We start from the raw sequence: 12893 nt of genomic DNA, 5'->3' as shown, positions 1-12893 counted from the left end.
CAGAGCGACACAACAAATCTAACTGTGTTCTGCTAAATGGAAGCAATGAGCCTGGATTTTAGCAGATGTGTTCTGAAAGTGGTTCTTGTGGTTCCTCTGTGACATCTGTGCAGATTAGCAGTAAACATCTACCGTCTGAAACCTTGTCTGTACTCGGGTGCTTACGTGGTGAGAGGTCATGACATAAAGAAAATTGCCATCGTTGGGGTCGAAAGTCATGATGTGGTGGACCGCTTCGCCAGCTGGCAGCTTCATGGTACTCTTGCTGGCCAACGTCATGTTAGGGAAGAGGGTCAGCTGCAAAGATAGAATGAGGGTAGAAATCAGAGTAAAATACGATCAAACCAACCAGAGAACCTCAGTTTGGGACCACTAGCTTTATCTACACACAACATAGTTTACAAGACAACATGAATTGCATTTGTTTTCTGCTGATTGAACAAATTCAGGCTTTCTGACATTTGTGTATACACGCTTGGTGACTCCGGAGAGAAACTTGCACATAATGATCTCTGCTGGGAGGCTGCTTCCACCTACAAAACTGTTTGCAAGGTTTTGTCAGCCTGCTGATCAGCTTGCTCCTTCCCATGTCGCGAAAGGTGTCATCGGAGGCTCCAAGAGCTGATTGTTGAAATATTAATGAATCGTTTGCCAAGAACAATGCAGTATTTGGCAAAAGTTTTTAGACCACTTCCAATTTCTCTATTCTTTACTTCTAAGAGTCACAATCAGTTTTCATCAGTGATTCCCGTGGCTTTAGGAATGTCGTTAAAAGTTTCTGTTTGGATTCTGGCTGCTGTTTTACTCCTTTCCCTCAAAAAGGTGGAAATTTGACAAGTCAAGCGGAGGACCAAAGAAGTATTTTAAAACCTAAAAACCATTTAAAGGAGAACTGAGGGTCAAAGAAAAACTCCAGCAAAGAATTGATTCCATACAAGAAGCTCAATCAACCTTCACATGACCACCTCCTATATTCAAGATGTTTTGCTAAATTTAATGCAAAGTCAGCAATTTGATGCAAATGGCTCAGCAAGGGGTGAAATGAAAATGTTTGGGTACAAAATTTTGATTTTGTACCCAAACAAAATAGGTACATTTGAAGGATATGTTTGTACCCAAATGTTTTGTACAAAACCTCCAGCTTGACGGTAGAAACTTCAACTCAGCAAGCTAAAAACGTTCACGTCTGACAGAAACTGCAAATATTGGCAAGTCTTAAGAAAAAAGAAAATCCTTCAAATAATTTTAGCTCATTACTTAATTTCCTAAATATGTTTTTATCTTGTTCTATCCGCTCAAAAACATTTTAAGAGATTATTTGTTTGAGCAATGTGCCTAATCTTGCTCTGCCGAGCTGTGCTCTATCTACAGACAGGCCGTCTTACAGCTCAAGATAATAAAATGGTGAAATATTAACACGTACGCACAAACATATGCACACACAGACACACTCACACATAAAGAGCTCTGTAGGAAAAACAAACAGCGCTGAGTGAGACTTCCTGTCACGCTAACAGAGAAAGCCCTTATTTCTGTAATTCACTGGTTTTCTCTTCAGTGGAGACATCCTGCCATTCTAGGGAACTGGCACGCTGAGTGACACTTTTATTGACAAGCATGGGCACTGTCGCCTCTCCATCTGCGGGACATGCACAGGGCCTTAGAATAGCATTTACACTTTTAGAACTTTTTCAACATTTTTTTTTGTCAATAATTTGTATTACTGGGATTTTGCACAAAGCAGTGCTTGTATTTTGAAGTGGAAGGCAATAATAGATCATTTTCTAGATTTTCATATATGAAACACTAAAAAGGGTGTTGTGCATCCACACTCAGCCTTCCTTTTGCTTTAGCTACAACTGCAAGTCTTTTGAGGCATGTCTCTCCCAGCTTCAAAAGGAGCGACACTTTGGAAAACAATTTTCATGTCTTACAGCTGTAGTATGTAACTTTTATAAAAGAAAATATGTTTTTAATATATTTGTTAATACGAGACAAATAGTCTGTGAAAAAATAGAGATCTTCTGCTTTTTCCCACTGCTCCTACAGCCATCTGCTCCTGGTCAGGAATAACCAATCAGAGCGTTCATTCACTCCAGTTGTGGACATGATGCTGCCACCACCATTTTTCAGAGTGAGAATGGTATGTCTATGGTGTCGTGCAGTGTTAGGTCCTACACGTAACCTTTTACTTGATCAGAGCGCCTTCTTCCACATGCTTCATGTTGAAGGGTTTATTTAAAAATCTAAATTTTAGACAGGATTGCTTATAGTTTTCTTTCAGCAGAGGCCTTCTTCTTCCCACTCTTCCATTAAAATCTGACTTATGCTCTAACCAGTTAACAGATTCTTCCATCTGAGCTGTGAATCTTTGCTGCTCCTGCACATGTACCATGGAGTATTTCACTGCTTCTCTGACAGTGTTCTCCTTAAAGGCCTGTCATTTTAGGTCAGGAGGTCAACAACCTTTGCACCTGAGCAATTGTTTTTCTCTTTAAAATGTATTTAGAGCCAAAAATGCTTTTTATTGTGTAAGAGAAGCTTGTTTTTACAATATCTATAATAAGATATTTGTTTAGAGTTTCAAATTAAAGAACATTTTTTATATTGTTGCTTATTAAATCTTTACACAAAAGAGAATGGATATCTATTCTTTGGTGTAAAATTACATTTTTATAGAAAACGATGCCAAAACAGCACAGTTTGCAACCATAACACAAAAGAATTACTAAACAGAAATATTCTTTACAGTAAAACTTCAAAGGACAGCATTTGGTTATTGGCTTTACATTTTAAAGCACTGATCAATTCCTCACCATTTTATCTTATCACAGTGGAGGATCTGAAGAGTCATTTTTGACCCACAAGTTGGAAATTGTCTTGACAGGTTTGTTGCTGTACTATACGCTTTTTATTTCCAAAACTTTGAGGCCTTTACAAAACACTTGCATTATTTTTTTATTTAAAAAAAAAACCAAGCAGCTAAACTTTATTTACTATTTACATGAAATGGATTTAGTTTGGGGTTTTCAGAGTAAAGGTTGCAGATACAAATGAGCCCCTCATTTTACAGATTTTCACATTCTTTTGTCATTTTCTTTCCACTTCATTAGAATAAAAAGTATTTACATTTCTGGCGGTAAGATGTCAAAATGGGACAATGTCCAAGAAAGGAGAATATTTCTGCATTGAACTGTACGAGAAAACAAACGTCACCACCTGCTGAGCCAGGCTGGGTAATTTTAAACCGAAGCAGACAGAAGCTTAGTAAAGCCGGATGAAAGACATTGTCTCAGGCTCCAACTATTGCTGTCATTTTTAAACGCCACCCACCACTTCTATAAGCACACACAGTGGGGATAGTAAGCAGCTGTATTGTGTCTTCAGCCTGCGCCCCAGTGACTGTGAACACACGCAGAGAGTGACACAGCGAGAAGCCTGCAAACAGCGGCCCACACACCTGGAAAGGGTAAAGAATAGGAGGTGAGCTGTGGCACAAAGCAGCACCCGGTCAGCCAGCAAAACACCTGCTGCACTGGCAGGTCGCTCTGACTCCATTCTCTATCTATCTTCATGCAGATCAAAGGCTCTATTCAACCAAGGAACGCTCAGCTGCTGTGCACCCATTTTCTCCTGTCCTCTCTCTGTGTGAATATGTTTGGATGTGTACAACCAGGAGAATAAAGATCGATAGAGGTGAGCCAGCAAGAGAAATGTAGTTGATACCAGATACTAACATACACCGCATAAAAGGTCACATTATCTTTCTTTAACCATAGTCTGAAATCAAAATAAACACTTCGAGTTGATTTTTTTTCTATTTTCTAGATGCCAGGACATGTACACCTGTGGATGAAATTTAAAGCATCGCCTCAAAATACAATAAGGAAATAAAACACACAACAAAACCAAAAAACCTTAAATAGATGCTGGCTGGAACCAGTTAGTTATTATTGACAGGAGAGACAGTTTTGAATGAAGTTGGGCTGAAAGACTAATCTACTCTAAAAGAAACATCAAAAGCCAGACTACCACTTGGAAACACATTCAAGGACGAAGACCTTAACCTTTTTGGGCATGGTTTGGTGTGTGTTCAGCTGTAATGATAATTTTAACATTTTGTAGAAAAAGATGGGATGCTAGCAAACCTGAGAACCATCACTATGTGATGTACAATGTAGACAATATCATGTTGGGAGTGTTTTACTGCAGGAGGGACTGGTGCACTTTTCAAGAAGATGGCATCATGAGGAAAGAACTGGAGAGGAGTTGACATATTAAAGCAAAATCTCAAGGTTTCAATCAGGAAGTTACAGCTTGGTGCAAATGATCCAAAACATACCACCATTTAGGTACAATGAAGCATATGGATAGCAAAGTCATTCTTTTGGAGGAAACCTCACAAAACTTTAAAGTCAGTAAAGGCAGTCTACAAACCCGACTCGGTTACACCAGTTCTGTCAGGAGGAATGGGATAAAAAGTCCTGCAAACTATTGTCTGGTGCTTATACTGTAGAAAGATTTAAAAACTTATTTTCAAAAATCCCACCCTTATTATTCTGGGGCAACCAGAATAATAGCAAACAGAAAGGGCTTTGTTTATCCAAACTGACTTAAAACAGGAAATGTTTAGTATGATTAAATCTTTTTGCACCCTTTATTTCAATATCTGTAGATAATATCTGTTTTCACAGTGAATCAAAGGTGTATTTTTTTTTTCTATATTTGAGTCTGAGGTGAAACAAAAGTGGAATCACATGGGGGCGGGGGACAGTGGAGCGATGAAGTGAGAGAAGGAGGGAGCAAATTTGGATGTGAGAGAGAGAGAGCGATAGAGGCGGAAGCTGCCAGACACAGGAAAATGGAAGTCAGTCGTAATGGGGAGGGAGAGACTTCATTAAAAAAATGCATGTAATTACAAATTACTTCAGTGAGGGCTCTCTCAAAGACAGTAAAGGAGGTCTAACTTAATCTGAACCACTGCTCCCCTGTGTTTAGTCTGAGCCAAACTCACAGTCAGAATCACATTACACACACTAACAGCACCATTAACCTCTGTAACAGCTCTATCCTCAGGGCACACACACGCATGCACAATCATCACCACACATACTAATACGCACACAAACAATCAGAGCCACGTACAGCTAAAAAGCACAAAGCAAGTTTGTTGCTGCAAGGTCACCGAAGCACCACACTCTGGATTTAACAAGGTTGACGCACACATGCATAATCTCAGGGTTTGTATCCATCTAAGTAAACACATGGAATCACTAAACCTTCTCGCAATGGCCTGCAGACAAAGTCAAACACCTACAAAACACAGTCGAACCTGTAATCAGGCAAACAGACTCACACAAATACACACTCAGTGCTGTTTAAACCACTCCGACCAATGTGGTGCATCTGGTTTACAGCAAAAAGCCTCCGGAAAAAAAAACAATTACGACAAGCTCAGTTGGGGCCAAACAATGGACCCCCCCACCCCCTCTAGCTCCCAGCAGTATGGTTTTAATGCTGTAAAAGGTACAGAGCTCGTGCAAAGCAAGCCTTCAGAGTCGGCTTGCGTTGTTTCCACAGGCATCTGAAGACAGCAGATTGTTGCGCTCGCAGGGATCTCAGTCAGGGGCGACTGGGAATGTGACTGAGACAGGAATTAAGGAATACTGCTAATTAGACACAAGCTGGATGGTTAGTGGATGTGTAAAAGCGCATGTCGCGGGCCAACACATGGCAGCGCTGAGTCATGCGTCCTGACTGAGTCTCGTTAAAGAGCTTCTCTCACACAATAACCAGGTCTGAGGAACATTAAAGCGCATGATTAGGGCTGCTTAGGGATAGAGTGGTGACAGAGCTGAGAAGATACAGGATGAAAGCAGATAGTCCTGCTTGTTCTCTGTGTTTTCTCACACCTTCAGCTTCACCGACAGCTGCGGCAGCCACATCAGAGCATCCGTGCGTGTCTCCTGATCCAACAGTTTTTCCAAGCTTCAAGGCTCAATCAAATTAAAAACTTGAGCTCCTTTCAGAGGGACCATTTTATACAGCAATAACTCTATGACCTGAGGAGTTAGTGCTTTTAGTTCATTTTTTACCCATTGCTCATCATTCTTCACTGGACATTTGTAAAGGATTAAGGCATCCTAATATTTTTTTGTATTGGTGTAAGGAGAGGCTAGCGTATTTCACTAGGATTTAGATGAACATGACTTAATTCATAGTCGCAAAGCAAAAACAGATGTATATAATAGTAAAGTTTTTCTTTAAATTAAAGTCTGAACAACTAAAGTGTGCATTTGTGTTCAGCCCCACCAAGTGTAAGTTTCTGTCCAGATATGTCTCTAACAGCTTTGAACATCTATTTCCACCAATTCTACTTTACAAAATAGCTCAAACTCAATCAGAGAGGATGAAGAGAGTCTCTGAAGATCAATTTTTTAGTCTTAATTGGGTTAAAGTAAGGACTTTGACTAGGCCTTTTTAATACACACATATGCTTCAATCCGAAACACTCTTTGCATATGTGGTTGTTTGCTTAGTTTCTGATTCTACTGGAAGATGACCCTCCACCCTAGTATACCCCAGCCTTTATAAGCTCCATAGATGTATTTCCTTCAGATATGATGAAGAGAAGAAATTCATATTGTTTTGCAGCATTACTTTAGGGTATATTTATTTTCACCATTGGACATTTGGAATTATGCTGCATTTAAGTTGTCTCGCTATTCAGAGCTGAGAGCTGGAAATGATGTTGCCCCAGGATGAGAGCGTCCTGGTTACAAGTCGGAAAGCATCAAGATTTTCTGTTTCTTTTGCAGCTAACTAGCAAAACAAGGCAAAAACAATATATTTCTCTTTCTGTTTTTTGTGTTGAAACACAAAGGGAACAGATATTTTACAACAACATGTGTGCCACTGGTTTAACGAGCTACACACCAACAGAGGTGCATAGTTGTCGGTTTATACTGGCAACATTCATTACATTCTGTATGCCTGCAGCCATATTGAAACTCAAGGTTGCTCTGCGAGCTCTGATGTTCCCGGTCTGAGTTCCAGCATCAGCAGGCTGTTCTGTTTTGCTTTTCTGACCGGGAACCTGGAAAATCCAACTTTTCAGTATAACGAGAACTCACCATTACAGCTCTACAATATGTCAAATTAAAGTTGTCATCACAATTCCCATGTGTGTAAATGACTATTTTACTGTAATATTTAGCATGCTGTATTTTAAAGGGAGGTTATTAAGTAAAACTGACTTTTTTTAAGCTCTACGTCATGTTATGGCATTATTACGTTATCGAAAAATACCAGGAATGTTGCTTTGATTCGTTCATGCATGTTTGAGTAATTCTTGCATTTTTAGCAGACATTTGGGATGCCTAAACGCTTGCTCTCATAAAGTAATGCCTATTTCCATAAAGCTAATTCTCGGCACTGCAGTCTCCAGCTGAGCTTCCACCTCGGAGAGCTCCTCTACCCCAAGACTCCCCAACTCAGCTATTGACTAGCAGCAGCAGCAGTAATTAGTTACTTGATTGTGTTATAAAATGGCACCATGTGCATGGAAAATACGCAATGTCTCCCTTTTAAGAACCAAGCATTCAAAGTCTGTATGCCAATAATATATTCGGCCTTTTGGAGGAATTTTCCTGGCACACGATGTCCATTATGATCATATTTTTTACCAGCTTTGATGCAAAAATTAACATGGTTGGGAGAAGAGATAGTGATGAAGGGGGAAAAAATTAAATATTGTTGATAACAATCAGTATTATGACTTCAATACTGCAATACTATCCCAGTTCTATATATTCCACATATCATTCAGCCTTATTTGGTATTATATATTTGTCCTTGGCTAACAAGCATAAAAAATAATGCAGCAGGATTTAAAACTATTTACACCTCAAATGCATATATAATTAATAGTAATGTGTGTTCCACTAGTACTGACATGTATCTTTTTGCTGAATGTCCCATTTTTCAGCTTAACCACTACCTAAAATAAGTTCTTCAGGATAATATGTTTCAATTTCCTGAGGGAGTCTTCCCAAGGGATTAATAAAGTACAAGTCTAAGTCTAAGTCTATCAGGAGGGGGCCTAACCTTCAGAAATGCATTCGACGAAAGTTTCATTCACCAATAACGCTGCGACAGTGGGCCTCACCTTATGAAGACATCCGTTACTGGTTCCCAGAAATACCACAGTGTGGTTGTGCACATTATCCACTGAGACCGAACTGAGGTCTTGGAACTCAAAGAGAGGAATGGCCCGAAGGGGCCTCCGTAGAGCCAGAGGGTGCTGCAGGTGGGCGGCGCCGCAGTCCAGCTGCTCAGGCTGTAACTGGAAGAGAAGATGAAATGAAAAAGAGATCAATCCTCATCAGTTTTTCACACAGATTAGAAGACAGGACAGCACAGCGCACAACAGGAGCACGGCGTGATTAATGTCTGGTGGAAAGCAAGTGGTGTGTGATAGGAGCTATCACTCTGGTGCTGCTCGTTCTTCTAAATTACTTTGTGGGCATGTCAGTGAATACTTGAAAAGGGATTACAATGCTCTTCAACACTCATAAGACTTTGCTTTTGTCAAATCCTCGGTAAGCAGTGATAAAACATTAGCGCCACGCTCGGATGAGCACCAGAATCTACTGGGAATTTGCTGAATATTTTAGAACATGCTCAGCCAAAAAGGAAAAGAAAAGAAAGGAAAGAAGTAAAAAGAAAAAGGAGGGAAAAAATTAAGAACAGTGGATATTTCTAGCGTTGTTTCCCACGGGCCCCTTCTGCTCACAGCCTCATCGCTCTTATCATAAATTGTGTCTGACTTTCCCTCAGTGCTGGCCTTCAAACTGTCAAACACAAAAAGGATCACGTGTCCGCAGCCAATAAACGTAAAACCAAAGGGACTAACTTTTCTCCGAGAAGTATTTTTATGACATCAAAAGTAGAAAAACAAATCTGGACTAAATTACATTTGAACAAGAAGTTGTCTATACTGCAAGGGCCTGAGGACCAAATAGGATGTTAGATCCATTCAGAAAACGGGTCATGAATGGAGCGGCACCAGGGGCCACAGACAATAAGGCGGTGCTGTGGAGCAGGGCAGCTCCCTGGTCACGCCACAGCATCCTTTGACCTTAACTCTGGCAGTATGAACCACAACAACAGAAATCTGGAATTTCATCACATTCCCGATTCACTTTGCCTCCATTGTGTGACGGCATCCAAACAGAGGGTAAATATAGTTTCCAGCATCGACGTTTCCTTCAGGGCAAATATTTAGCCTGGTATGTGAGTGGAAATACAAGATAATGTCTGACCACGGGACATCAACAAAGCGGCTATTTGTACTCGACCACTGCAACAAAACCTGTGGCTGAGCTATAGTTAGCGGCAAAAACTCACAAGAACAAACTGCAGCAGAAAAAACATAGTAAGCTGTTAACCCTTTCTGTGCTTCAGATTTGATAAGACAAAGAAGAGCGGAGCTGTTAGATGTGAGTGGCGTCTGAACATTCCCACAACCTTTCAAGTGGCTTTAAAGAGCTTTTTATCTCTAATGACCTTTATTTCTTACATAGGAGATCCTCTCTCTGAGCCAGGAGCCTCAGGGCTCAGGAGGTTAACTTTCAGTGTGAGATACAGTTGTCATGTTTGCTCCTTGAGGAACCACATTGCCCTATGTTTCATATGTAAACAAATTCTGTTTCTATGTTTACAACATAAGAATAAAACAAAACGTGTGGATTAGATATCCAAGCATAAAGTAAATTGCAAACGTATTCATAGTTCTTGATCTTAGACCCACAATTTTTTGTGTATTTGTGATAGAAATACACAAAGTGGAGCCTAATTATAAATGTGTAGGGAAAAAGGTGATTTAAAAAGTTGGAATAAGTGTTCTGTTGAGGCTTGTTTATCCTTTACGAGATTACAAGTATCTGTTGGAAATAATAACCTTTAAGCAGGTTTTAACCAAACTTTTCCTTAAGCTAACATTTCTGTCCTAGTCATAAATGTCATATTTTTAATTTACAGAAAACAGGCTTTAAACAAACTAGTAGTGAATTAACTTACTGAAATAAACAAAGTGTTTATATTATAATACTTTACATTATTGAGACGTGAGCATGATAGTTTATGTTAAGGTTTTGTAAAACTAGTAAATGGTCTGGGGCCAGGAATCGAACTGGGAACAACTGCATTGAGGACTGCAGTCACTGAATATGGCGCAAAATGCCACATTGCCATTTCGAACATTTTATTTTTATTTTTACAACTAAAAATCTAAAAAGTGTGGTGTGTACCTGTAGTCATCTCTCTGGGTTAGTATTTTATAGAGCAATATTTTGTACAGTTACAAGTCCAACTTTTATTTAGTACATAAAGAGACATCAGTTTTTACCAGTACATGTTTGGAAAAACAGCTCAAGCTCTCTCAGATTATGTTAATTAAATCTAATTAAGACAACGGTTAATTAGATTTAAGTCTGGACTATGCTTTGTTGGAAGGCCAACCTCCAACCTTCTTTTAAGTCATTTGAAGATCCTAACAGGATTTCTTCTGGGATTTCCCTGTGTGTCACTCTATCTGACTTCCCTGTCTCCACATCATGCTGCTGACATCACAGTATTTCATTTAAAGCATGTTTTGTTCATGATGAGATGCTGTGTTTTCTGTAGCACAAAACAATTTGTCTGTTACATTAGATTATATAATCAAGTGGAAATATTTGACTTCTGAAGCCAGTTGGTTGGGTGGAATTTCATTTATGGGTATCTCAGTAAAGGGAAATATAAGTGTACACCGCACTTTTCAGATTTCTAACTTAAATAGACACTCCAACCAATGTGGTGCATCTGGTTTACAGCACATAATTGTGTTATTGTGTTTCTTAAAATCCAAATAAATGAAGTTCCAAAAAGTTCAAGGGTGTAAATAATTTTGCAAACTGTTTATTTTTATAAAGGAATTATTTTTCACAAATTCTGAAATAAAATAACTGTTTGGGGTTTTTTTTGTTGCTCTTTCTTATGGAGTTTGTTATCCTATTTTTGTTTTTATGGCATTTGTAGCCCTGCGACAGACTGGCGACCTGTCCAGGGTGAACCCCGCCTCTCGCCCGGAACGTAGCTGGAGATGGGCACCAGCAACCCTCCCGACCCCATTAGGGACAAGGGTGAACAGAAAATGGATGGATGGATGGATGGATGGCATTTGTAATCCTAGCTTATCCAGTGTATCGTTTTTAACTTGCTCTTTTAACGTGAAATAAGGTAAATGAACCTTACCACTATGTTTCCCTTCTGGATGCAGACGGCTCCGGAGCCTTGGATCACGCTGTCCAGCACCTGAACATCGCTGCTGGGGGAGTTGGAGCAGTTCCAGCGGCCCTGTCGGATCTCCGCCTCGATGTCTCCAAACTTGAAAGCGCACAGCGCAGACTTTCTGTCCGCCTTGGAGAACGCTCCAAACAGATAGGGCTCTGGGCCCCCACCGCTCCCTCCGTGGACCTCCGCGGAGTACACGGACACCAGGCGGTTGTGAATGTTCCCGTTAGCTCCACACTGCAGGGGCATCTGAATGTAGGACTCGGTGAGCTTCTTACTCTCCGACCCGGTAGACTTTCGGGGGATGTCGCTGTCCAGACATATCCGAGCCAGGATGCTGTTCGGCTGGCTCTCCTTGTGGCCCATTTTGGCGTCATTGTTAAAGGCGATGTAGGAGTAAGTTTTCTGGATGAAGGCGTGAACGAAGTTGAGTTTGTTTTTGGTTTTGACCTCTTGTTTGATTTTGAACACATTATCCTCAGAGGGGTTGATGTCATAGGTGAACAGCCTGGATAGATCCTTGATGTTCAGGGAGCGGATTGCGATCTCCGGCGTGTTCTCAAAGCGCAGGTCCTCCTTGCTGTGGTTCTTTGGGAAGAACTGAGTCCCAGCTCCTGTGTATGTGGCCCCGACTAAAAGCCGGGTGTTCCCCCCGTGGCTCTTGAAGATGAGCCCCACTGTGGACGCGTTCGGGTGATTCGCAGCGATGTTCAGCATACTGGGGAAGACGGTCTTTTCGCCTCTAGGTGGGAACTCCACCGCTATCTCTGAAATATTTCCCATCCTCCTCAGCTCGCAGAAGCCTTGGTACACAGATCCACACATCACCACGACCCCCTGCTCCCGGTCGAGCTTCAGGAGCTTGTTGTAGTTGTCAGTGAGGGATTTTGGATGCTCGCACGGAGCCTGGGGCAGCTGTGGCGCATGGCACAACAGGTTGTCCTCCACCGGCCCCGTCCTCTTCTCCACCTCCACGGTCAGGGTCCCATTGAGCTGGTATACCGTGTTGACAGTGGCCAGGTAGACCCTCCTGGACACCGGATCCACCACGAAGTTATTGGTGAGGTTTGGAGACGCGAACGCCTGCTGGATGTGCAGCGCGCTGGCGCTCCTGCGCGTCTCCAAAGTCAGGACGCCGAGGAGCAGGACGGCTATCTCCACCGAAGGAGGCATTCTTCCTTCTGACCGGCTTCCGCGTGTTCTGTGCCGAGGGGTGCATTGAGCAAAGACAAAAATGTATGTTTGTTCCGACGGCGACAATCCGAGAGGAAAGGCTGTTTCCTGCTCAACGGCCGAGCCCAGAATGACGCGATAAACGAGTCGTGTTTCCTTTTTCAGGCTGCCTCCTCTGCCTCTGTCCCCCTCTGCCCGCCGAGCAGCTCAGCAGAGACACATTAGAGCAGTCTAGTTACACATTTTTCTTTAAATAAAACTACTTAAGTGTAACATTTGTTTTTGTGATGCGCAATTTACAGACATTCTCTGAAACAAAAGTTTGTAGTAGTCATGTTTCTCTCAAATATTGATTAATAAAGAAAGCAATAGCAATACATTTCTAA

At 41.3% G+C, this 12893-nt stretch overlaps 1 protein-coding gene across 4 annotated transcripts in view; it reads right to left on the bottom strand.

Moving 5' to 3' along the window:
* The window catches only part of plxnd1 (plexin D1), a 99334-nt gene extending 86653 nt beyond the window's left edge, over positions 1-12681 (bottom strand). For 2 of the 4 annotated variants that reach the window (XM_028040381.1, XM_028040551.1), the window contains exons 1-3: positions 11296-12681; positions 8168-8344; positions 166-297 (exon numbers count right to left, since the gene is read on the bottom strand). In XM_028040381.1, coding sequence (XP_027896182.1) covers positions 166-297; positions 8168-8344; positions 11296-12507 — 1521 coding nt within the window. In that variant the 5' untranslated portion in view covers positions 12508-12681. The remainder of the gene's footprint in view (positions 1-165; positions 298-8167; positions 8345-11295) is intronic. The other 2 variants (XM_028040300.1, XM_028040468.1) reach the window with 1 other exon arrangement.
* Between the last annotated feature and the right edge of the window lie 212 nt (positions 12682-12893).

Source organism: Xiphophorus couchianus, chromosome 1 (genome assembly GCF_001444195.1).
Source record: "Xiphophorus couchianus chromosome 1, X_couchianus-1.0, whole genome shotgun sequence".
Classification (NCBI taxonomy): Eukaryota; Metazoa; Chordata; class Actinopteri; order Cyprinodontiformes; family Poeciliidae; genus Xiphophorus; species Xiphophorus couchianus.
The sequence above is the reverse complement of the archived record's forward strand: the minus strand, read 5'-3'. Positions and strand labels throughout refer to the sequence as shown.